The following is a 27,817-nucleotide window of genomic DNA, read 5'->3' as shown; positions in this document are numbered from 1 at the left end:
GAAACGAAACTGAGGAAGCGGAAAACTACGTTAATTAAAGCTTTTTTTAATTCAACACCACAAAAGTCTAACAATCGAATGAGAAAATCTTTTGAAAATGTTATATACGTCTATTTCTAGCTGTATATAACAAGGAATGAAACATTAAGATAATAGAGTAGATGAAAAAAAGTATAATTTTCGGAAATATTGTAGATTTTCCGCTGGGAAACGTAATAGTTTAATATTAAGTGGAATGAATGATGTTGCGCGACTTTGGCGCTTTAAGCTTACACGCTTTCTGGAAATTATTAGGAGAAGGACAATTTATGAATCTGTTCCTTAATTTATTTCATATAGTATTGAGCTCAATAAGTAAATGGAAGGGAAGGAAAACGCCTTCCTAGAAATATTTTAAAAGTGCCAGAATAGTAGAAAGTCTGAAAGAAAAATTTAAAATAATTAGTGTTTTAATTCATTAATTTTCAATTTATAAAGCGTGAAGGATGTTTCTAAATAAAACTAATTATTTTTCGTTAGGTTGGTCATTAATTAATAGAGTTGGTTTAGATTTTGCATATACGGCTTTAAAAAATCCTTGGAATGCTTTTCGTTATCCACGGAATAAATACATAGAACAAACACGCTAACTGCAACGGTAGGTAGTTTTCAGAATTTTGAATTTGCGTTGGGTTAGCAATCTTTCCTTTTTTTTCTAGTCTTAACCTATTGCAATTAGGGAACATCTCAGATTTTGGAAAAGATCCATTGTCCGTGAATTTCTGGCACAAGCATCGCAGTTCAGAAATTTCAGCACTAAGTTCAGAAAACAGTTCAGCACCCAGAAAATTGGGTAGAAGGTTGCAGTTTAGGCTATAATGTCACGACTTCCCTCTGTAGGGAAGTTCAGGTAACTGAAATTTAGGAAACCATGCAATTTTGTGTTACAGCAGCAATTCAGAAGATTATTAAAGGCAAACTGGCCAATGGTATAGTCCTTATAAGCGTTTGTTTTAAATAATATACGTATTTCATAACTTACAGGTAATAAAAGATAATATGAACACCACGCAGTATAGTACATCTTGTTGCATGTTAGCAACACTACGTCCGAGTAAATAACGTGACGCGTATGTATTGCCCAGTTTAGATGTCAAGACATGTAGATTATATGATTATATTTCAGTGTATTATATACGTTATTCTGCTTCAGATAAAACAAGTGATCGTTAAAGTGTCTGATCTCAGATTTGGAAAAAGAGCAAATCGTTGGTGCTCGGTTAGTGGGAGGGTCTGTGACCAGACAACAAAAAACTAGCACGGCAAAAGTGACAGCGGAACTCAGACCTTACTTAAGTAATACTGTATCAACAAAATTATGGCGAGAACTCCATAAAGTTGACATTCATGAAAGGGCTCTGATTGCGAAGCCCTTTATAATGGAAGGCAGCCTTAAGCTACAACAATCCTAAAATCGGATCATTCCATGATTGGAAGAATGGAGTAAGGTCCGATGAATCATTGTTTACATTTTCCTTACAAACGGCCTGACTTATAAATGGGGAACTCCAAAAATTTGTTATCCGGGCTACCTACTTCCTACGGGCAATTCGGGGGGGGGTGAATGTGGTAGTGTTTAGCTGGTCTTTTCGTTAACATCACTGACATCACTGGCTGGAATATTGCAAAATAATATCTCGACATCCTCAATGATGATTACGATAACCATATACGATAACATATGAATCCTACCATATTCTAAAATATATACCAAAAGTTAATCAAAAAGATTCAGTCTTAGTTTCATGAGCATCAGAATATTAATTACTTCCCTGGTAAAAACAATCTTTAGGATCCCAACATAATTAAACCATTACGTAGAGTATTGCAGCAGAGAGTGAAGAATACATTTCCATATGCAACATTATTGAGGTAATAGGCGGATGTTTTAGCATGATAATGGGACAACATTCCATTGGAAAGTATTCGGATATTATTCCGCGAAAAATGTCAGTTGTTTTAAAAGCACATGCTGATAATAGCTTAATAATAAATAATTATTTTGTATATCCATCCCCATTATATTCACATGCTTATCGAGCGTTTTCAAAACTGACGTAACGATTAGCTCCGTTAAAAAGTTACTCACTGTATTCAGCACAAGGTATTTCTTACAATCATGACATTTTTATTATCAGAAATCGTCTAATTGTATACATATTATCTATTCAAAATAACAGTGAACTCATTTGTCTGTCGCTATTTTAGTAGAACTTTAGCGAACTTAGTTTTAGAACCAGAAAATATTTCCTTCTAATTTTATCCTAGTTAAGAAGAAACACAATGCCGTCTAATAAGTTCGAACATGTAACCAAACCAGCCTACAAAAGTCGTCCGGTTATCCAAAGGTCTACAAAATTCTTTAAACAAAAATTGAAATTAATCAAAACAAGACAAACGTTGTTTTAACGCTTTGCTTGTTTTGATAAATTTCAAATCGCTGCTTATTATTACTCAGATTAAAAATACCGAAGCTGGACAGAACAGTTTGCGTCTCTAATCAGTTACTTTGAACAGAAACGAGATATGGAGGCCGTAATTCGTCAGAACGGTTAGTATCAATATTAATATGAATACGGTCGCTGGAGTATCTCTAAAAATGAAAGATATAATCTTGGATTCACCGAAAAGAAATCATCCTCCTACGAAATAGGTTACGAATCAAGATCAACTTGATGTTAGATATATAAAATATATGAAATATATAAGAACAGTGAGTAGTTTTGTTTTCAATATAATATAATTTAATAAAATTATTTCAGATGACACTGCCAGTGTGAAAAGTATCCATAGAACGCTTAGAGATATCTAGCTCTTTGTGGGATGTAGACCATCATTTCATAGACTGTTGGGTAATATAGTCACCAAGATTACACCAAATATACCCACGAAGAGGTCTAATGGAATTTCAAGACATTGCTTTTAAAAGATTAAATTTTTTAAGAACATATTATAAAATCTAATATAAAGATTATTTTTTTCAATTTGTGCAGTTAGATAGACGAGACATGGATATTTCAGAATGGGACCGATATAGCCAATGGTCGCTCATGACAAGATGATAAAAATAATGTTAAGACAACGAAAGCTGATGGAAAATGGTAATCGTTAGACAACAGTTGATTAGGTTTTATTAGTAATAACATTTACTAATAATTCATTGAAGATATATTTTGTTCAAGCTGGATGAACTTCGGTTGGGATGAACTCGATCAGACATACTGAAGAAGAAATGTACAAATGTGGAATCTGAACAAATGTTAGATACATTGTAAATTAGCAGCCGCTTAGTTATTCGCTTGAATCAGACTTTCTGATTATTTTACGATAACTATAGGACATCTTATTGTGGAACCTGTGTAATCGTTGAGAATATACATAAGCATTTCGTTAAAATGAGCGAGGAAATAAAAAATACTAACAGTTTTTCACATATGCAGTGCTTAAATCTAGTTTTATCATGAAACATGTATACAGGTAGTAACAGAACAAACTAAGGTCAAAATACAGTGATATCAAAATGATTTTATAGGAAACACTGTACCGAAGGAAGCAAGTAAGTAGAATATTTTACTTGGATATACAATTGTTAATTAGGTAGATTAGGCCTCCAAAGGATATAACTACATAAAAAACCCGCATAGAACTCTAACTCATAGGTGACATGGAAAAAAATTCAACGTAAATATAATAAAGCACAACTCTAATCTACAAACTAGTAAAACTGTATAATTAATTGTAGTTTTAATCCTTCGATGATATACGAATTAAATGTACTATAACGTTAAAATAAATACTATTTGTTAATAGAATGTTTATTTAGTTACTTTATTTAGATTAGAATTTTGTTATATATCAAAGCCAAAATGAACTAAAAATCAGAGTTGATGCGGTAACATTACGAAGTTTTGACGTCACCAATTCAGTGACGTGAGTTCGATGTTTTATTGAACGGACTATATTTTATTTTCCCTACGATATATTTTTAAATCACTACATAGTATAAAACAAAGTCGCCTTTTCTGTCCCTATATCCCTATGTGCGCTTAAATCTTTAAAACTACGCAACGGATTTTGATGCGGTTTTTTTCAATAGATAGAGTGATTCAAGAGGAAGGTTTATATGTATAATACATGCATAATATACTAAGGCAACATTGCTAATTTTAAAGGTTTCTAACGTGATGTCGTAAACTATTTTTTTAGGCTTATTTAGCAATTAGCAAAAACGCTGCCTAACCCTACGAGTTAGATCAAATTAATGTACTACAGTATTGTACACCATAAAAAGGTCTACAAAAAAGTCCGCGATGGTATATGTTTATCTTTTAGGGATAACCCACATTAACCATTTTTATTGTTTACTTTTTACGTGAGAAAATGGCTTATTTACGAAGCTATTTTAAGCAATACGGCATTAATCCTTATCGAATTAAGTACCTTAAATACAGTGTGCAATTAATATAGATCAATATGGTTCCTTACAGCATGTAAATTAAACAAATATTTTCGGAGATATTACAAATTTAAAATTTGCGTTTAAAAATGTGTAATGTAATAAAAATTGTATGAATTTAGATATTCCAAAGATAGCAGGAAATCTTCATAGTAAGTATAGGGGAAGAGGAATTGTTTTACTCCAAATTTAATGCGTGCAGGCCAAGGGCAGTAATGAATGAACCAAAAATACTGGATCGATTTTAATCATGTTTTCATTGAGTGACATAGGCATATATATTTTATGCCCGTGCAAAGTCGGAGCGGGCCGCTATGTTTTTATATACAACGTTCATATTTTTTCTGTAGTATATTTAATTTAGTATCAGCATTGCACCCGTGCGAAGCCGGGGCGGGTCGCTAGTCTAAACATAAAATCAAATAAATCCCGACGTAGCGTCATTGCGAAACAGACTGGTCGGCGTAATATTATATGTAATATTAAAATGCAGCTCAAGATTTAACCGTGTTCAGTTTACTCACATCTACGAGGTCCAGCGAGTTTATTGACGGGGTGGCCATGTTGTGGATATATCGGTGACCGACGATGATGTAGCACATAGTTAGGGAGCGGACGCCGTCCAAACAAGCAATCTCGTTTCTAGACCGAGACACTGAAAATAAAATGTTTGCGTTTGTCCTCAACGAAAATAAATTAACTGCAGATATGGTATCTCCTGAAATTAAACATCTTGCTATATTTAGCTTTATATCAAAGAATAAAATGAATAAATACCTATTTCTGTCACGTCTATGACGGTACAAACTGTTACGATAACTAAAACAAGACCTGCAGATGCCCTAAAATAATTATATTTGCAATAAATAAATTAAAAATACTAAATAAATCAAAATAAAACAATTCTTCATATTATTATCGTTTTTAAAATAAAGTTTAGATGACAATAAATTAACCAATAAGTCTCCAATCAGTTTGTCCTACGTTTCTTGGCATTCCACCATAATTTGTACGTCTTGTTGATCGGTCTTGCTTACAGATCTTGCTGAGTTCTCGGGACGGCTATCTTGATGTCCATAACCCTTCACTGGAGCTTGCTGGCTCGATCTGGAGCTTGCTGGCTCGATCTGATCGTCTTAAACAGTGATTCAAATGAAGTCCGAGTTACGTAATCTTTTGTAGTGGTTCGACCTGTCGTAATGTCGACTCTTAAATTGGTTTCATTGGTTGGTTTTTGGATGCATTTTCGGTGCAATTGGTTAATTTGCAGCTTTTAAAGCTTTATTTCAGCCATTCCACTGTTATATTTAGTTGTTCTTGGAAGTTTGGAGCTGTTCTTTTAACTTTAGATATATTAGTCATTTTCGCATTAAACAGTACCAGACCGAGTGTGGGGAACCCTGTGAAACTCCAGACTGAATGATTGTTAGTATTGCTTAGAGTGACGAATATTCCAAGTAATAATGTATTAGGTTTACAGGATCACTTGATATATACTCACAAAAATCTAAATGAATTGGTTTGAATTTGGGTGGAAGGAAATAAATTGTGGGAAACTCACAATACTTATATGGTTAAGACTCGGTCGTTGTAAAACCATATGCGAATTTTACCTCAAGCATTCAGAGTTCACAGCGTATAGCCTTAACCTACCGCCTAGCCTTCCTTTCACAGATTATAGGAAGTTAAATTTTAACATTATATATTATATTAACTAGAGTCTTATTTCTCCATGATATAATTATCTTAAAGACACTTTGTATGCATCTACATCTTTGAATAATAAGTATACATTATTTAAAGTCTCAGCATTTCAATAAACCGAAACCCATTTTGCGTATTGCAGAACTATACCTTATCCCGATACTTACAAAATATTATCAGTTAATAAAATCGTTCAAAAAATTACTTAAGCCATACTTACAAGAAAATATAATCTCCTAATGTGATATCTGGCAAATCATCCATAGATATACAATCAGATTCCTTTAGCGAAATAGTCAGGTTAAGACCTTGAGTTAATTCGGTTATTATTCTACTGAAGTGTTTTAGAACTTCTGCCGACTCACAAGTATGGGGTACGCAGACTGACCAATATAATTTTGCTCCGTCTAGAACACTGTGTTTGAGTAGCTTAAACCTCTGAAATTATGAAACATTAATGGATGAAATTATGTACAATATTTCAGCAGTGTTTATAAAATATTGTAGATTTTTTTCGATGACAAACACACAAAGCAATAATAAACAAATATATAGATATATAAAATACCATCAATAATTAATTTATCAATTTTTTTTATAAAAATATAGAAGGTTTGATAAAGTGAAACCTAGAAAAGATTAAAAGGGTGGGAATCTAGGAAGAGGTATTTAAGGGAGGATGATATTAAAACTTGAACAAGAAGATAACGAGAGAAAACGAGAATAAAATAGATGGAGAAACAGCAAGCCAGGCGGGAAACAGAAAGATACCAGAGGTACTGGAAATAAAAAAATATATAAAATATTCACATTGTACTAGGAAGAATATATAAATATTCATTTTAGAAAGTTATTTTTAACACCGAAATCCATAAAAGCAAATATACCCAACATAATATATAGTATAATTGCTTTAACAAATAATTCACCTCAAATTATATATTTATTGCCCAAAATCTAAAAGCAAGATATGCATAGGCCATTCAAGAAAACAATGAACGCACGTCATTTAAATCGATGACGCCAAAACGTCACAATGTTGCCGCATCAACTATGAATTTTTGTTCATTTTCACCCCGACAACAAAATTCTAATCTAAATAAAGTAATGAAACAAAAATAATGTTATCGATTATAATTTATGTTATATCTATTACATATATTACCGAAGGGCTTAAACTACAATTAATTATACAGTAATAATAGTATGTAGGTTAGGGTTGTGTTTTATTATATTTACATACTACTCTTACACAAACCTATGAAGTAGAGTTCTCGGCGCGTTCTTAGATAGCAGTATTCTCTGGAGGCCTGATCCTCTTAAATGAAATGATTTTCAAACCAGAGCAAAATATTTTATTGTTCATTTCTCCATAGTATTCTCCCTTGAACTAAGAGGAAAACACTAAATCTGCGAAAGAAATAAAACCGCTCCTGTTTTCAGCATGAAACACAATATATCTACAATGAATTATTAAGACATATTATGACTAACAAAACCTAATAAATTGTTATTTTTTTCAGATTTTGTTATCTTTACACGATTTTTATTCTTACACTATCTTGCCATGAGTGTACCATGCCATAAATACCCATTTAGATTCACAAATATAACTAATAACTCTTCTTTGCTTTTATAATGCTTTTAAAAATTGTATTATTTTAGAACTAATCTGTGGAAGTTCCTTTAGACCTTTTCATGGGTTAGTTTTACACCATTTAGGTCCCGTATTACCTAACAATGTATGAAGGGATAGTCTACATCCCTCAAAGAGTTGCATATATATGTATTCTATGGATACTCTTCAGAGTAACAGTTTCCTTCGAAGTAATTTTATTATATTGTAAAACTAATCACTGTTCTTATAAATTTCATATATTTGAGCTCTAATAGACATTTTCTAGAATGAAGGTGATCTTGATTCGTCACCCGCTTCGTATGAGGACCAGTTATTTTCGGTGAATCCTAGATTATATTGTCTTTCATTTTTTCGGATATTTTAGTGACTATAACCATACTAATATTCACTGCAGCTGCAGCACTTTAATATGTTTAATAAAAACCGTAGCTACTTAATATTTAACAGTATCAGTGCTCTCTAACATATTTTAGTAGCAAAACGGAGCCTCCATTATCTCGTTTCTGTTCGAAGTAACTCATTAGAAAGGCAGTATATATATATATATATATATATATATATATACATATATACATATTGCTGTTTTTATTATCACCATTTTGCAAACACTCACACAAACAAGTTATAAAGGATAACGTATTCATTTTACTATTATCCCAGCAAATTGAGTATACCCAGGCAAAATTTATTTCTATCACTCGTAAAACTTCCCAAAGGTTTATTTGCCGTGGAAAAAAGAAGAAGAGAGAAACCCCTCGAGACTAAAAAACAGAATAAGGGGACAAATTAGCAGATTGTTTGCGTAAACCTACAGAAGAAAAACGGAAAGCGAAAACACGACATACGGAAAATTATACGTTTGTTTATTATTCACGTAGAATACACAAAGACATATGGGAATTAAATTTGAAGCATTTCACGCGATAAAATATTCTAAATATAGGAATTAACGGTAAATTAACGAATTATAGAAAATAATGTTTTCGGCTTTTCTGAAGTATTCATTAGTGTAAATGCTGAAGTTGCTGCGATATATAATATTTTTAATGTTGTCTTTCTTGAATATCATTTTAAATAAAAACTAGTTTAATCGAATAGGGCTATGAATTAATTTCAATATTGGTTTGTTGTATTTGATTTCTGTATGTTTTCTGGTAATTTTTTTTACTTTAAAAAGGGATATACTGAGATAAATTGGTAAAATATGTTTTAATCAAAATATTTTGCAATAATTTCTACAGATTTTTCCAATTTTTCTGGAGGCACGGCGATACCGCGTCGAAAGAATTATGTTCCTTTGTCAGAGATCCAATCATCGATCAATGTTTTTACTTCTTTATAATATGGAGAGCGTATATCGGCCAAGCATATACTGTACAACTCTTTCAACGTTAACCGTTGTAGGAGGACCTCCCTCAATCCCTTGTCCTGGCCCCCTTGTCCTCGCGGTACTTGGATTTTATATCTGGGTATGGGAGTGATGCCCCCGGGGCAAAAGTCTTCCTCAGAAGGCTGTGCATTCCAGAGGGTAGACTGCGGTCTCTATTATGTGACCATAGTACGGGTGTGACGCCCCGAAGCCCAAGTTTTGGGCTGTCTTGTACTATCACCTTTATGTTATGTGTTATAATTATAATTATAATTAGATAATTATCTATCAAGTATGGAAAGCCACCACAAGCAGAATCCCAATACTGATTCAGGCTCTATCGCTATCCAGCATATGCACAGCACTCCTGTTAGCTACATGCATCCCAAAAAGGGTTGGTCCTAAGAGACCTAGGTTTGTCTAGATGCCTCCAGTAAAGTATTCCAGTATAGAGTTCTATAAATACTTTCAAATAAAACCCAATGCTAAAACACTAGCGAAACAATTGCCCTTTATGTTTTACAAGTGTACACAATGTAGTTGGAACTGTTGGATAATTAGAATCAATAAAAAAAGCTGGTTCGTTACTTGTCATAACTGACATCTATAGACAATCACACAGAATAATAAAACAAACTAAAATTAATATATCCCCACCCCTCATTAAACTTTGGCAAGGGGGAGGGGGGGTTAGCAATGACTTTTTGATTTGTACTGAGCAACTATCGCCAGATTCGAACTTTTCGTAAATCAACAACACCCCCCCCCCCTAAAAGAGTTAACGTGGAGTTTTGTACTTTGAGGAAGAGATAATATATTCCAAATCAATTGCATTATTTCTACTGTCAGATAGTTGGACATATATCCCTAAACTATGTTTTCGGTCCCCAGTATGCTCATCATACAGCAAAGGCTGTCGACAAATCCAAATCGACAAATAGGATGTGACTAAGCAGATAAGTTTCTAAAAGTATTTAACGGGCTTTAGCAACATTTTTATTTAAAACAAACAGCAAAAATTAGGAATCTAGAAAATGCATTTTTAAACAGTCCATGATCAACGTCAATGTACACTAATTAACCATCGAATTTAACAGTAGTTTTTATTAATACTTTTCATTTTAACCAACAGTTATCGCAGATACATGCAAGCACAACAAATAACACTAAGGTTAAGACACAAATTATATCCTATACCGTTTAAATTAGAACAAACGCCAAGCTAAATATTGACTTGAAATGTATTACGGAAAAGTGGTTAGATCTGGCAATTAAATGTTTGGACAAGAAACAAATTTTCCTTCAAACACAGGCATTTGTAAGGAGCTTACGCGATTCAGGCCTAGTAATATTGAGTTTGGGTCATGAATCAATAATCAGATAAAGTCTAGTCACTAGTTAGATAGATTATGCCTTATTAAGAGTTAAAATTTATGTCATTTGCAGGTGATTTAACGTTTATATTGATAATAGTAGAGTTAAGGCTAATACTATATCGAGTTAATTATATCTACCTAACGATTAACCAAAAAAAAAATTTAATGAAGAAATAATCTGAAAAAATATGAATAACGATCAGAGATGAATTATTAACGATAGTCTCTTAATGTTCTCGTAGCTTCATGGGTGTGAGATAATTGAATAACAAAATCTGAAGTAATTCTAATTGAAGTTCCTGATAATAATTAATAAAAATTTGAATATTTCATGAAATTATCCAACTGGTAAGATATTTTTACATGGTGCTATTTTTGAAGGTGAATGAATAAATAAATGGCATATTGATCAACAAGGTACATAGAGGAGACGGATAAAATAAAAAAATAACAGCATTTCTTAACAGAATGGATTCTTGGAATATATTAACAGTTTCCAATGGGACGTTGTCCCATTATTGTAGCAAAACATGAGCCAGTTTTTTCAGCGATAAAACCTACCCCACTCTCTGCTCATAACTGTACAATTATATTGAGGTCTGACAATTGTGCTGGGCAGAAGAGGTGGCTGGTGAAATTCTGATGCTCGCTGAAACCAAAGCCGAGCCTTCTGGTTTTGTGTATGGGCACATTATCATATTCGAATATGGCAGTATTTGCTAGTAATAATAGGTCAATTGAAAAATCCATGGCCTGACACATAGATGGCGCTACTAAATTAAATCCATATGTTAATAACATTAATAAACTAACCCTCGAAAAACGCGTGTATAAATTTCACAGCTGTCGGATCATTAGTTTTTGAATTATAGCATCTTGAGTGAAGCAACTTTTGTTATTGTGAAAAAAATTGATAAAAAGGAATTTGGCGTGTCGATGAAATATTGCTTTTTGAAGGGAAAAAGTACAGTAGAAGCAAAAACTTGGCTTGATGCCGAGTTTCCAGACACTGACCCAAGAAAATCAACCATTAAGGATTGGTATGCTAAATTTAGATGTGGTGAAATGAGAATCGAAGACGGAGAACGCGGACGCCTAAAAGAGGTTGTTACCGACAAAAACATTAGAAAAATCCACAAAATGATTTTGAATGACCGTAAATTAAAATGGAATGAAATAGCAGATACTCAAAAGATATCAACTGAACGTGTACATCATATCATTCACGAATATTTGGTTATGAGGAAGCTCTGTGCAAAGTGGGTGCCGCACGAGCTCATTTTTGACCAAAAACAACAACGAGCTGATGATTCGGAGCAGTGTTTGGAGATGATCAAGCGTAATAAACCCGAACTCCAATCGACAGTCATCCGAATAGACTGCACACAATGAACCCGCTCCAAAACGTGGGAAAACGCAATAGTCAACTGGCAAGATTATGGCGTCTGTATTTTGGGATGCGCATGGAGTAATTTTCATTGACTACCTTGAAAAAGGAAGGACCATCAACAGCGACTATTATATAGTGTTATTGGACCGTCTGAAGGATGAAATCGCCGGAAAACGGCCACACTTGAAGAAAAAGAAAGTGCTGTTTCACCAAGACAATGCATGGTGTCACAAGTTAGTGAAAACGATGGCAAAAATCTTTAAATTGGGCTTCGAATTGCTTCCTCATCCACCGTATTTCCCAGATCTGGGCTCCAGCGACTATTTCCTGTTCTCGGATCTCAAAAGATCGCTCATTGGGAAGAAATTTTTGTCGAATGAAGGAGTGATCGCCGAAACTGAAGCCTATTTTGAAGTAGAGGGCAAATCGTACTACAAAAATAGTATCGAAAAGTTGGAGGGTCGCTATAGTCACTGTATCACCCTTGAAGGGAATTATATTGGATAAAAAGAACTAATTTTGCCAAAAAAATGTGTTGTACACATTTAGGCCGGGGACTTTTCAATTGACCTGTTAGCTGCATAGCCGTTGTTTGTTTGTATTATTCCAATTATCAAGTATCCAAGATTTATAATCACCTTTCGTTTCGAAAGGTTACGCAATAGCAGCCCTTCCACAAATTTTAGCTATGTTGAGCTCCTTCCATTCTGGTTTTGTCCACAACTCTGTTAGTGAAATGAGTGTTGAGTTCTGATGTCATTTTTAATGATCCTAATCCTTTCTATTATTGGCTGGCTTGTTAATATTCGGTTTCGCCCACTATTCCTTTTTGCTAATATCTTATTTAGCTTATTTTATGTATGCTGTGGTACCATAGATATTGTCATTTGTGAAACTCCTGAAAAAGTCTCAGAGATCTCACATTTCATCGATCACTTGTTTTTGAACCGTCGCATAACAAAGCGTGTAATAAAACGAAAGAAATTTTGCCAACATACAACAAGGTGTATTATATTGGTTGTAGTTTCATATTATTTTGTGTGTTCGGCGTAGAATTGATTAATATTAAAAATTTATATGAATAAATTCGCTTTGAGTAACACGACAAAAAATTAAACAACTTTATCCTCCACCCACTAATTTATTTATACAAAAAAATAATTACAAACCTTTTTAGAAACATTCCTGTAGCTTAACACAATCTGCATAAGCTCATCCGATGGTAATATTCGAAGCGTACAATGGCGGCCCTTAATAGTCCCGCGAAGCGTCTCTTCATAAATATTAAGACACTGCCTAAACGATCCCAATTCCGCTAAGTTGCCATTGAGAATTCCAGACATTAGCTTCGAAGACGAATCGAACACTGAAAGAGTTTCGAAATTCAAATCAAATTTAAATTTCAAGTAACGAAATATTTTAGATTTGATGTAGATGAAAAATAAAATGCGAGTGATCGTTGACAGCTTAATTTTTTTTAAGAAGAAAGAAATATTACAATTACAAAATTTGATTGTTTAATATCACAAGAAAAACGTGAGAAGAAAGAGTGTATTATATATGGGGAAATAATATCTCATTCAGAGTATGAAGTATATGTTCCAAAATGCACCGATAGACATTTCAATGATGATGTTTTGAGCGAAACTGATGAAAAGAATGAGAGTAATGATATTGTGGATTTAATACACTCTGAACGAAAACAGGAGAAATGTCCTGCATGTAAAGCCGAATTGGTTCCAGCAGATTATGCGATTTATGTTGAACAATATTTACTAAAAATGTATGATGAACTTGATAAAAAATACAATCTAAACAAAAGTACCAAACCGTCATGTTTGGCTTGCAATAAACAAATATTAAAATCGGAAAATAATTTCCATTTGGAAGACTCTACGGGAATGAGTAACATTTTTGATACTTCCCATGCATCTATAGCCGACGAGACTGACGAAAAAGATGATATGTAATTGTTCCGTTTGTTTTGCAATCTCCTTTAGATAAATGCGTGAAAACTAATGAGGAGGATACGGGTATACTTGTGCATTCATTATGCATAAGACATTTGCCATTTTTTTCGTTATATTTTAATTAGTTTGTAGGGTGAATAGACAGTGAAAAAGCGACTTTTACGAAATACCCATTCTCAAATAGGTTTACAATTCAAACAAAAGAAGAATCATCTGGTCTCTCTGTACACAAGGGTATATTTTTATCACCTGTTTAGATTTCATCAAACGTCATCAACATCACGTCCTACAGATTGATTCAGATAATATATATGTTAAGGAATAAATTAAATTAAAAGTTATTTTTTAGTATTAATTTCACAAAATGCAACCAAATGTTGCTAGCAGTAAATACAATAATATAATGTTGTTCATCAGGTGTAAAAATTAATGGTGCAAAGATTGACAACAACAAAAAAAACTTAGAATTAATTTAATTTTTAATTTTAATTTTTCTTTTGTAGGTGAAGTGTTATTTCACGTTACTGAAATGCATGTGGGATACGAAGATAAAGTAGGATGCAAAATATCGACGGATATTGAAGAGGGCTATATGCAACATCTGCAAAATGTCACAATATTAAGAAACAATAAATTAAAGAATCAGCGACATCTCGACAATATGACTGTGGCCACTTTAAAGGTAGAAAAGTGGAACAAACAATAGAAAGATAATATTAATTTTTTTCAGACGCAAATTTAATAGCCTAAAAGATGGAGATTTCGTAGTATGGTTAAAGAATTGGTATAAATTTATAAGAAATAGTAATTTGATAATTATTTTAATATTTGGATAAATTTTCAGATGTTAAAAGGCTAATTAATGCAATAACATATGGAATTATATAGCGCATTATTGGTTAGATCTTCTTGTCAATTGTTTTTTTACTCAGTTATTAAACGCAATTGTCATAAACATAATAGTCTATTTATCGACTCTTAGTATGAACTTTTAATATAACAATTCCTAAACTGTGAAAAATAAGGCGCTAATAAACTTCTTATTATCTTTGTACCTATATTCGGGGGGATACATTTTAGCGTAATAACATACCCAACAATATGTTAAATATATACATGATTTCTGTATATATTATTTCCTAACTTGCTAAATGCTCTTGGACATTATTCGTTGAAATATAAAATCTCAAACCATCGAATGATTGAATCCCACTTACTGACACTTACTGGACTTTATTATAATCTTAGTGGCAGTAATATGGCGGATACATTCTTGTTCTACTGACAAACGTTTAAGTGGTATTTAATTTTATTATACACCTCAATTAATTTAGCACAAATTTTATGAGATGGCGAACAACTAATATTTAGAGAGATTATTCAAAATTTGTATCTAGGATAATTATTTATATATGTATGCAAAATATATTGAATATATTTTGCCGGACATAGAAGCTGAAAATTCGATGATTGAATTAATCACGCCGAAAGAGCTAACCAAAGTTACTAAAACTGAAATTAATCCCAGAAAATCACCAGGCTATGATTTAATAACAGGAGAATTACTGCAAAAATTAACAAGAAAGCGAATATAAGACTCACCAACTTGAACAATACAGCATGTAGATTAAAACATGTCCCAGGCATTAGAAAGGAAATTATAATGATCCTAAAACCTGAAATGTCACTAAACGAAATAAAAGCCTATAGACCTATATCACTGCTACCAGTTAATATCTAGAGTTTTTGGAAAGAGAAATTAATCATAGAGAGAAAAAACCTAATACCAACACACTAGTTTGGGTTTATTAGCGAGCACTCAATAATTGACAAGATCCACAGAATAACAGATGTTATTGAAAAAGCCTACAAATATAAAAACTATGCTCAGCATATTCTTAGATGTAGCGCAAGCCTTTGATAAGGTTTGGCATGAACGTCTTGTAATAGAAAATGTTAACAAAACAACAACCGAACTACTAAAATCGTACATTATAGACAGAATGTTTAGAGCTAAACAAGAAGAAGCTTACTCTACAATAAATGAAACTAAAGCAGGTACACCACGAGGAAGTGTACTGGGTCCAATGCTTTAACTACTCTATACTTGTGATATACCACAAATGGAGAATAGTACGATGGCTACATTTGCTAATGATAATGCGATTATAGCTGTCGGAGACAATAGTGAAGAATTTACATCAAAATTACAACAGGCAAGTGACAATATAAATAATAGGACCCAAGTTTGAAAAACAAAAATTAACAAAAGTAAATATTTTCATGTTCAGCTACAATCAGACCGTACAAGCTCCAATAACATTAAATAACACTATCATTTTATATAGCAACAACGTTAAATATCTCGAAATGAGTCTTGATCCAAAACTCCGCTGGAAGGGACATATAAAGAAGAAAAGAAAAGAACTGGAATTTAAATATAGGAAAATGTATTGACTAATTAGAAGAAAAACATAATTATCAGTACCTAATAATAATTGTAGTTTAGTCGGGAACGTCTATTAATAATGTAACAATTAAATAATAAAAAACCTACTAAAGATATATATTTAAACCAAAGTTTCAATATTTATAAGAAAGGATCACTCCTGTTTATTTTGACCACAATTAATAGTACAATTTTTCAGTACAGTTCAGGATAAACAATATTCAAAAATTAATATAAAGCAAGAACTTTTGAAACTTAAGATGAATATGGCTATGAAGCAAACAATAGATAATAAGTTTTCTAGTTCCCTCGAGATCACGTTGCTGCTATGTAAACCAGATGTACCAAAAACTACCGAAGCAATATCGAAGCAACGTTCTTTTGATATCAAAAACTGATGCGCGGATAGCGGATAATATTTTTACTTTAAAGTTTTTATATATTGGCTAAAATATTAAACTTTCGCAAACAAAGTTTTCCTGCTCTATTATCCCATCAAACGTCCGAGTATTATACAATATTCCTTCAATCTTAAAGAAAACTAAGTTGTTAAAATCCGTATTTCTTACAGTAAAGTTAAAAAGAAACATAAATTAATTATATTTGCCTTTTTATTCAACCAAAAAAATTTAATAAAAGTAAAAAACGTGGGGTTATTTATAGTTTGGGAACGATGAACAAATTGCTATGGGTTGTACGTTTGATTTTGGGTGATGTAATTTATAGTTAAGATTGGGAGTACACAATTTTGTTTTTTACTACGCATCCATTTTGAGCACCTGCTGTACGGGATAATTTATATGCCATTAAATATTTTTGGATGCCGAAAAGTGTTATAAGCAAAAATATAGAGATACCGTCGTTTAAAAGGGCATCTGCCGTTATGGATGGTTAAGGTTTCATGATAGAGAATGATGATAAAATGTAAAAATTAATGCAGTGCAGGACAACAAATCAGTTTTGAACTGAACCTCATGAATAATAATACATGCTTTATGAATTATAATCAGCGGTTACAAAACAAAGTATTGTGTGCTATTGTCGATACTCCGTACCATAACATATCAATTGAAGAATCCCCGGCCTGACACATAGATGGTGCTACTAGAATTAAATTCACATGTTCAATAGTTAGCTCTAACCCTTAGATGTTTGTATACATTTGACAGCTGACAGCTGTACATCACTGGTTTGTGAATTATAGCATTTTGAGTGAAGCAACTTTTGTTTTGTGAAAAAAATGGATAAAAAGAAATTTCGCGTGTTGATAAAATATTGATTTGTGAAGGGAAAAAATACAGTTGAAGCAAAAAATTGGCTTGATGCCAAATTTCCAGATACAGTCCCAGGAAAATCAACCATCAGTGATTGGTATGCTAAGTTTAGACGTGGTGAAATGAGTACTGAAGACGGTGAACGCAGTAGACTCTCAAAAGAGGTTGTTACGACGAAAACATAAAATATTCACAAAATGATTTTGAATGACCGTAAATTGAAATTGAGTGAAATATTAGACACTCTAAAAATATGAACTGAACGTGTACATTATATCATTCAAGAATATTTGGGCATGAGAACGCTCTGTGCAAAGTGGGTGCCGCGCTAGCTCACTTTTGACTAAAAACAAGGAGGAGTTGATGATTCGGAGCAGTGTTTGAAAATGATCTGGAGTAATAAACCCGAGTTTTTGCATCGATACGTGACAATGGATGAAACATGCGTCCATCATTTTACTCCTAAATCCAATCGACAGCCATTCGAGTGGACTGAACACGATAAGCCCGCTACAAAGCGTGGGAAAACGCAACAGTCGAATAATTTTCATTGACTACCTTGAAAAAGGAAGAACCATCAACAGCAACTATTACATAACGTTATTGGACCGTTTGAAGGACTAAATCGCCGAAAAACGGCTGCGTTTGAAGAAAAAGACATTGCATCACCAAGACAATGCACCGTGTTACAAATCAGTGGAAACAATGGCAAAAATCGATGAATTGGGCTTCGAATTGCTTCCTCATCCACCGTATTCTCCAGATCTGCCCCCTAGCGACTCTTTCCTGTTCTCAGATCTCAAAAGAATGCTCGTTGGGAAGAAATTTTCGTTGAATGAAGTTGTGATCGCCGAAACTGAGGCCTATTTTTAAACAAATGACAAATCGTACTCAAAAATGGTATTAAAAAATTGGAGGGTCTCTATAATCAGTATATAATCCTTGAAAAGAATTTTGTTGAATTGGAAAAAAAACTAATTTTTCCAAAAAAATGTGTTTTACTATGGTAGGCCGGGGACCACCTTATTCATAAGCTACAGAAAATGTTACCGAAAGAACACAGAACTGAATGTTAAAATCTTACATTACAGTTTTAATGTTTATAGTCAAGCAGGCGATTCCTAATAATCTACTATATTCTCTGACTGTAATCTACTATATTTCTGAAATAAAATAAGCTAAAGCAGGTGTATCAAGAGGAACTGGTAGCGATTCTTTACTTACTCCATACATGTTATATCAATCCATTTTATTCTTAATGCCGTGTAGAGTGAGACGCATTTAATAGAAAAACAGCAGTATTAATACATAAACCTTAATACACTAGACAATAAGATAGGGGCCAACCTAACTACATACCTAAATTTAGGTTATAAGAAAACCTCAAATATGCTAATTTCTTTGCTGAAATCATTATCCTGAAGTTTTCTCGGGACTATTCAATTTCTTCAGTGATACAATTTATCTGAATTTTTCGATCAAATCTGGCGAGGATAGATACAGATCAACATTAGTTAATAAATAAGCAATTTTACATAAATAATTAGATATTTCTATTATCAATAATTTTAGGTTGACTTTCATGTTAATTACAAAGATCGGTGTCAGCGAGGCCTCGCTAAAATAAAATATAAAATGTGTTCCCATTAATATAATCCCTTGTTCTGGTCGAAAGAGATTTCAAATTTAACTTTATAACCGACACTTTCACTTTAAGTAACCTTCGTAATTCATCATAATAATTCTGAAAAATACGAGACTATAACATGAAGTAATAGCGGGGATAATTTGTGAAAATATATCTGGTAATCGAGATAAATGAAGATACGATTTATAAAGGAAATTTCAAACTTATTTAAATGTTTTGATATATCTATATATTTGTTTTACAGGGAAATATTTAGTACTGTAGGATTTATTATTTTTTGTGAAATTATTTAATGTAGCACAACGGTTGCTATTTATATTTTGATCCTTGGCAATACAAAGTGTTGTTAGGCTACATCTGACACTTCCAATAGGAAGTTTAACATTTTATAATCATAAGCTTTATCAGAAGGTTTCCTCATTCGAACAAAAATTTTGTTATTTCCAGTGAGTTCAAAAATTTGTCTCAGTTAAAAATGTTCAAAATGAGTTAATTCGTTGCGTTGCTATAACGAACTTAATAGTGACCGCAGATAGCTCAACTATGAAAGTAGTCTCTCCATGACTCCCAAAATCAGTGGTTGTGTTGAAAATAATGATGCTGTGCAAGAAATGAATATTGCAAGATCGTCCTGTGACGTACCGTGACACCTAGTCAAACTTTGGCATTATTATGACAGGTTTGACCAGGGTAGTAGGTATAAGACCTGGCATGTAAATTTAGTTGTGAGAAAGATTTCTTCACATGGATCCCACATAGTTTGAAAAAGGTTACCAGAATCGCGTGACATATGTGTTACAAAGATATTCGTTAATAAATTATTATGTTTTCATTATTAGAACCAAAATATAATCAGTTTTCCTTTTCGAGTTTGAACAAATTATACGCCATATGAAGTATATCTGACTTGTATGACCACTTATATTTCTGTAATAATAGTATGATTACTGTGGGGAGCATTGGAAGAATAATGGCAACTAGAGAAGAAGATATGTTCGAGAACATGATGTTACCAAAGCCTATATGGAAACAATTGACTTAATAAATCAACCTCCTCCAAAAGTTGTATTCACAAGAAAATGTTCCTTGTACTATTTTTTTATCGTCAATTTATCAGTGCATACATTAGTCCTGAATGTCATAATTTAGCAGCACCAGAGCTCAATCCTTGAAAACGCACCCTGTAAAGATGGCGAAGCATCGGCTAGTTTAGCTAAGTTTAGTAAACAAACAAAGTTTTTCCAACAAATTGTCGATTACGTGTTTATTTTAGGGTTAAGGTGTTTACATTCCTACAATAGTTATAAAAGCAACTTTTACTTGAACAAATTGGCAATGTATTATTGCCCGTATGTGGAAATACCTTCCACACTGATAACACGTCAGGATATTTATACTGTGCTATTTTAGAGTTTATATCGACGTCATAAAGTTGGTACAGAAAATGAAAAATATGCATTTTCACCTAAGTAACCACTTGTACGACTTTGTTATGCATACATTATAAAACAATTTCGAAACCAGTGGTTTGTCAGTGCTTGCTACATCAAAATCAAAGTATTGCAAATATTCATCTTTTAGTGCGTTTGTCATTATTTTTCCACGTTCACCGATCATAGAACATCCGCAACAAAATAACTTGCAGTCGACTTTCCAATGTTATCCCTACATTTTCACATGTCATTTTTGTCATTTCACAATGACAGCCGTTATAAGAGCTCAGTGCTGCCTGCACAAGCACAAACCCGAAAATTAGTACCAATATTTACACACGGAGTAAAGAGCTGATTTCACAGCATCAAATAATGGTTTTAAACTGCTCGAGTCCAAAAACAACACGAATTTGTGAACGTGCCTAATTATAAATTATAAAGCCATTTAGTTAAAAGATGTTTAGAAAATTATTCAGCAACAAATGTCATCAATGTAAGTCAAATATGGTATTTTTAATTTTAAACAATTTATATTGATTTTAAAACAGTTTTTGTAGAATTTCTTTTAAACAATGTCTCTATATTATACAATATTATACACTGTGGTACTAGCATTTGAATATATTAGACAGAGACCGACATCTATTTACATCATTAGTTTAAAAAAGAGAATACCGAAAACAATTGAAAATTGAATTAATTATTCGCCACAAACCCGCTGGGCACTGTTAAAAATTTTACTTGCATAGACAGCCGGCATTGCTCCAATCTCACCACTATCAATTATTCAGCATTTTTAATTCTTGTAATAACAGGCAGAGTTCTGAGAAAAATCTAGAAGCGGAGAGTGATTGTCTAGAAAGCACAATTGCTAATTAAGCTGACTGGATATCCGAGATTGCACACCTTTATCTCTTTTTTAATTATTCCAATCAATGATCCATATCATTTGATTTAAATCCAGTTTTATCGAATTAAATCAGTTTTATTAGGATAGTAGAATATTTTAACAACTTTAATTGATTTAATCCGAAAATATAAATCCGAAAGTCCCAAAACTCCAGCATATATATAGTATATTCAAAGTTAATTTAGTAATGCGTCATATATATTTGTGACGTCGAAATATTTCAATGTTACAGCATCAACTCTCGAGTTTTACTTCAGTTTGGCTTTGACGTAAAAAAATTCTAATCTAATTAAAATAACTGAACAAAAATGCCATAAAATATAATTTATTTTAATACTATAGATTATCTAAAAACTACAGTTAATTATACAGCCACAATAATTTATAGGTATGAATTAAAACCTCTTATCACTATTGCTTCCAAGAACTTTCCATATGTCTGACACCTAGTCGCCGTCGGGTTTTCAGATATACGCTAAATTATTGAAAATGTTAGTTATAATTACTACATGTTATAAACCGGCAAACATTATTTTAATCCTTTGATTGTTTTGATAACTTTTAAGTCGATTAATTTTTAAATAGATATTCAGGGTCACAAATTGATTGCGGCTTCAATATGTTATTTGGAAAAGGAACGAGATAACGGAGGCCCCCTTTTGTCGGTAAATTCCCTTAGAGAGGTAATTATTGATAATATTAAATAATACAAGTCCCTACAATTTTATTAAAAATGTTTCTTAGCGGGTTGCTGCTGCGCTAAATATTAGTGTGGGTACTGTCAATAATATCGCTTACAAAATGAAGAATAATACATTAGATTCACCCCAGAAAACCCGTCTACGTACAAAGTGGGTGACGAATCTTGACAATCTTGATATTGACTCTATTCGAGACCAAATATACGAAATGTATAAGAACAGTAAGTATACAAACTATTTTATCGATATAAACATAATTTAATAAAATTATTTTAGAGAAAATTATGTATCTGGAAAGCATAGACAAAAAAGTTAGGGACATGCAGCTTTCTTAGGGATGTAAGATATCTTTTCATGCACTCTTACAGGGCATAGGTTAAAAAGTGTAAAAAGAACCCTTGGAGAGGTTTAATGGAACTTCCAGATATCGCCTTAAAAATATTAAATTCAATAAAATTCAATTCAATTTAATGGCATAAAATAAGACCAAGGGAGATAAACTATATGAAATTATGTATTTTGATGAAACGAATATTTAAAAATGGTTGATTATAGCACTCTTGGCAAGACAGTAACAAAAAAGTTTAAAGACAACAAAAATTGTAGAAAAAAGGTAAACGTTACAATAGCATTCGATTAGGTTTTGTTGTTCATTATATTTATTAATAATTCATTCCATATTTATTACTGGTCGAGAAGGATATTCAAACAAAAACTATTTGGTTATGTAGAGGGAAGCATTGTCAACAATAACAATGACATAATTCAGCTTGGATGAACTCGATAAGACCTACAGAGGAAGTAATTGATAAATGTTGGAATCGTGAACATGTTTTAGACAAATTAAAAATTAACAGTTTAGTGACTGAATTGGACAGTGAGTCGGAAAGTGGAAGTGACTGAAGGAAACTTTCAGGATATATGATAATGATGTGCAATGCTGGAAATTCCTGAGAGAGACTGATGAGAGTGGAAACAACTAAAGGTACGCACATAGGTAATTGAATATAACTGTAAAAAATGGTATAGTAGGGCGTGAAAGATTTGTGTGCATAGATATGATTGTAATTGTTCAAAATTAAACATGAGCATTAGGTATGTATGAGGAGAGAATGAATACTAACTGTTTTGTAGATATGGTAAATGCATTAGACATAATTCAGTGATTAATTTAATGAAGAATGGTGTACACAGATGGTAGCAGAAGAAATAAAATATACAGTGATACTAAAGTTAACTTGACAAGTATGTTAAAGACACAATCGAAGGAAAGAGGAAATAAACGTAAAAAGGGAAATACGCTCTAGAGTGAAAGTAAAATACGTTTCTCAGATATACAATTGTTAATTTGATGGATTAGGCCTCCAGGGAAAAACCACTACATAAAAAAAACGCGCCTAGAAACTCTACCTCATGGGTGGTGTAAAAAAGAGTTCAATGTAAACACAACAAATCTAACCTACAAACTATTATACCTGTGTTCCTAATTGTAGTTTTTATTAGATGTACTATAATGTTAAAATAAGTTATATTTGATAACATATTTGTTCAATTATTTTATTTAGATTAGATTTTTTTATGTCAAAGCCAAACTGAACTAAAACTCACAGTTGATGCGGTAACATCGCAATATTTCGATATAGCAAATATACATGACGCATTACTAAATAAAACTTTGAATAGACTATATTTAGAATTAAGTTGACAACACGATTATTTCGACCTAATTATGCCTTAAAATATGCCAAGGAATACAAAACAGATTACCATAATAATAAAATAAATAAACTGGTTATCACTTTAGCTGATATATACAAAACAGTAATTAAATTATCAGGTATTAACAAACATGTGATATATTATATTGAAATTCCATGAATGCATGATTAGCGTCAATTTATATAGCTGAACTTTTTTAACGTAAAGACGATAAAAACAAATTGTTAGGAAAGTGCAGTTACGCAGTGCCTTGGATTGTATTGATGAAAGAAATAATGTCAAAGCAAAAATTATATTATAATATGTGAGTTTGTGATACTGTTTACGAGATAGTGAGGTTATTTATATATTGCAATGCTATGACGGCTTCGTAGCCTCAATGACCAAGGTGACTGAATCGTCCTTCCACTGTTGCGACAGTCCTAGGTTTAAATGTTGTCGGGACATGGTAATAAAATTATGTTTGTAATTGACAGATAACAGTGTAAAATGCAACATTGAAAGCTATGCCAGTGACAGCAGTAATCAGGCTAGGTGTATCCACAACTATTCTAGAATGATCTTCGAATTAGTCGCTCGCCAGTCGACAGCCTTAATGTTAAAGATTGAAGTTCGAAGTCCATGTTAAGCAGCAGTTCCAATCCATATACACATGTTATATCGCGCCACTAATACGGCCTTGGCTACGGACTGTATATTGGAGGAAATTCATTCAGCTAACCAGAATAAAATTAATTATCAAGATAAGTAAACAGGTTTACGTTGGATTCGCGCAGTTATTCGAATCATTCCTTGAGACTGAAGAGGTTTAAAGCCTCCTAGTCATAAACTTTTCCAGCAAAGAAACATTCAAGTTTTCAAAAAAACCTCTAGTCCGTGGATTTCCGACACGAGCATCTAAGTTATGATTGTGAGGTAACCAAAGTGGGTTTGAGTTACTGTAAACTAATATGGAAAGCTACTAGAATTTGAACAGTAACTTTCAAGTCTACTGCTATCAAAGGCGGATTGCAATAGCTCAGTTTATCGGTCCGCATTTAGAATTGGAGTCTGCAGTCATAAAAACTTGGGAACTATTCCATGCAGTGTATATCATGAACATTTCGGTAGAAGTAGTGCTATTTCAAAAATGATTAAAAGACAAACTAGCGGTTAATGTAAATGTAAGAGACCGGGTTGCAATCTCACGTGTAAAGGAAATTCGACAGCAACAAAATGAACTTCTTCGAGCTAATGGATTGAGATAAATAGTCCAGTTATAAAAGGATAACCACGTTATAATTATACTGAATAAAACACTATATGCATAATATGAATGTCTCACATTTATTGTGCGAGAAAATAATATTATAATAGTGATAATTGGATCCAATGCCAGCTGAGGAGAATATGTAATTTATAAGGTAAATTTATGTTCGTATGGAATTTGACGTAGCAAATAGTATGAAGTATTTTGATGCTTTGATTATATGACTTGTATACGTTTAACGCTAGAACCATTTTTCTGAAACATATATACAAAATTTCTTGATCCAAAAACGTCAGTGTCAAGATGAATGTTGTCCTAACTAACCAGCCCTTACAAAGGTCAATGAAATTCTTTAAAATATCCAAGTAGTTAAAATATCTGGCAATATCAATGCAGTACTGAGCATCAATCATACAATACTTTCGAGCTATTCGTCTAAGATTAGATGCCAAGAGAATCCCATGAATTTCTCACGAATTAACATCAAAACGTTTAAGGTACCCAGTATCTTTGTTGTTGTTGTTGTTGCTAAAACGAAACGAAACAACTTAAAATAATTCCGGTGAAGCTTCATAACCGTTAGCAAAGCCCACATTAACGCCAAGCAAAGCTATGCTTGCTAAAAATTAAGACAGCTTGACAAATTTGGATATTTGCAAAAATAACTTCAAAAGAGACTTATAAATATGTATTATAAACATATAATAATAATCTTATAGATAAATAGATAAATATATATTAATCAAATAATTACTATCGATTGCTATCGATTATATTGTATCGGATTTCCGACACGAGCATGTAAGTTATGATTGTGAGGTAACCAAAGCGGGTTTAAGTTGCTGTGAACTAATATGGAAAGCTACTGGAATTTGAACAGGGAACCGCTACCAAAGACGGATTGCAGTAGCTCAGTTTATCGGTCTGCATTTAGAATTGGAGTCTGCAGTCATAAAAATTTGGGAAACCATTCCATGCAGGGTATATCATGAACATTTCGGTAGAAGCAGTGCTATTTCAAAAATGATTAAAAGGCAAGCTAGCGGTTAATGTAAATGTAAGAGACCGGGTTGCAATCTCATGTGTAAAGGAAATTCGACAGGAACAAAATGAGCTTAGTCGAGCCAATGTATTGAGATAAATAGTCCAGTTATTCAATCTTGTATCCAATATATTGCAAAAGGACAACTACGTTATTATAATTATACTGAAGAAAGTATTATACGGAGCGCGATTAAGGAGATACAATGAACCAGCTGTTAATAAAGTTGCAAATCTTAAAGCTAGCGATCTATTAAACGTAGATATATAAGTCCACATACAGGCAGTTTTATAAAATGCAGAGATAACACGGTGCAGGTGATTCAAGGACATTTATTAATATTTCGGAAAAGAGAAAGGCATTTAAACAGTAAAAAAATAAACTCAGTGATAACGCGTATTTTTGTATTTTTATGTATTTTTGTTCAAAATTGGCTTTACTCATGAACGTAATTCACATTCCAGCACTGCTCTAATATTTCAATAGCACTTTTGTAGAACGCTTTATCTTTTGCCTCAAAATAGACCTGTCGCCAGTTGTTGTCCATTCAGATGACGATCTTTTTCATTACAGAGTGAAGTGAAAGATATCCACGTTTCATTCATTGGCATCCTAACATACTGACGCAAAAATGCCGGTTTGTTACATGACTAAATACTACTGAGAATTGTTCACGGAACGGCACAACACGTTTATTATTTTTGGTCAACAGTGAGCAAACGCGGCACCCACTTTGAACAGACCTTTCTCATAGTCTATAATGCTCATGTAATATAAAACCAACAAATTCTTTTGATATATTCACAATGTTAGCTATCTCACGCAAATTTACTTTTCGATCATTCAAAACGATTTTGTGGTTTTTTTGTGTTTTCTGGTGTTACCACATCATTGCCACTGCCCACCGCCACCGCCTCAAGTCCACTGCCTTCTGCATTGTCGACGTCTCTACGATCACGTTTGAAGTCAGAAAAGTAACGTTTTATTGTTGTTTCTGATGGAGCCTCTACAGAGATAGAGATAACTATGAGAGTCTCTATAACACTTTTCAATCCATTGCGGTGTAAAATTAAAATACGAAATTGTTTTTGATCCATTGTCTTGAAAATCACAAAAATAGTGTCACTCTTAGGACAATAACTCATAAACTTACGAGTAGAATGTCATGAAATTTTAAAACATTTCTTCTGAAGGTCAGTACTAACTGAAAAAGCGGTGAATGCAATCGGACTATCGCCATCTATGTGTTAGGTCGAGCACCAGTTGCTGTGCACTCAGATGACGGTTGTTTTAATTCTGGAGTGAAGTCATAGATCCATTTTTCACCCACTGTCACATATCAATGCGAAAATTTCGGTGTGTTACGTTTAAACATGTATTGTTGATATCTGTGCGCAATTTCAAAGTGTACGATTACATGTAATAAGTTTAATAAAACGACGCTTCATT

General features: G+C 32.7%; 1 protein-coding gene across 6 annotated transcripts in view; it reads right to left on the bottom strand.

Moving 5' to 3' along the window:
• The window catches only part of LOC143204616 (nose resistant to fluoxetine protein 6), a 54,263-nt gene that overhangs the window by 14,307 nt on the left and 12,139 nt on the right, over positions 1-27,817 (bottom strand). For 2 of the 6 annotated variants that reach the window (XM_076417292.1, XM_076417289.1), the window contains exons 3-6: positions 13,143-13,339; positions 6,420-6,637; positions 5,273-5,337; positions 5,020-5,213 (exon numbers count right to left, since the gene is read on the bottom strand). In XM_076417292.1, coding sequence (XP_076273407.1) covers positions 5,020-5,213; positions 5,273-5,337; positions 6,420-6,637; positions 13,143-13,339 — 674 coding nt within the window. Of the gene's footprint in view, positions 1-5,019; positions 5,214-5,272; positions 5,338-6,419; positions 6,638-13,142; positions 13,340-15,545; positions 15,679-27,817 lie in introns of those variants that run through there. The other 4 variants (XM_076417290.1, XM_076417293.1, XM_076417291.1 and 1 more) reach the window with 4 other exon arrangements.

This window comes from Rhynchophorus ferrugineus, unplaced genomic scaffold (assembly GCF_030347505.1).
Source record: "Rhynchophorus ferrugineus isolate W39M unplaced genomic scaffold, kcgeb_rfMv2 rfM11, whole genome shotgun sequence".
NCBI classification, from domain to species: Eukaryota; Metazoa; Arthropoda; class Insecta; order Coleoptera; family Curculionidae; genus Rhynchophorus; species Rhynchophorus ferrugineus.
The sequence above is the reverse complement of the archived record's forward strand: the minus strand, read 5'-3'. Positions and strand labels throughout refer to the sequence as shown.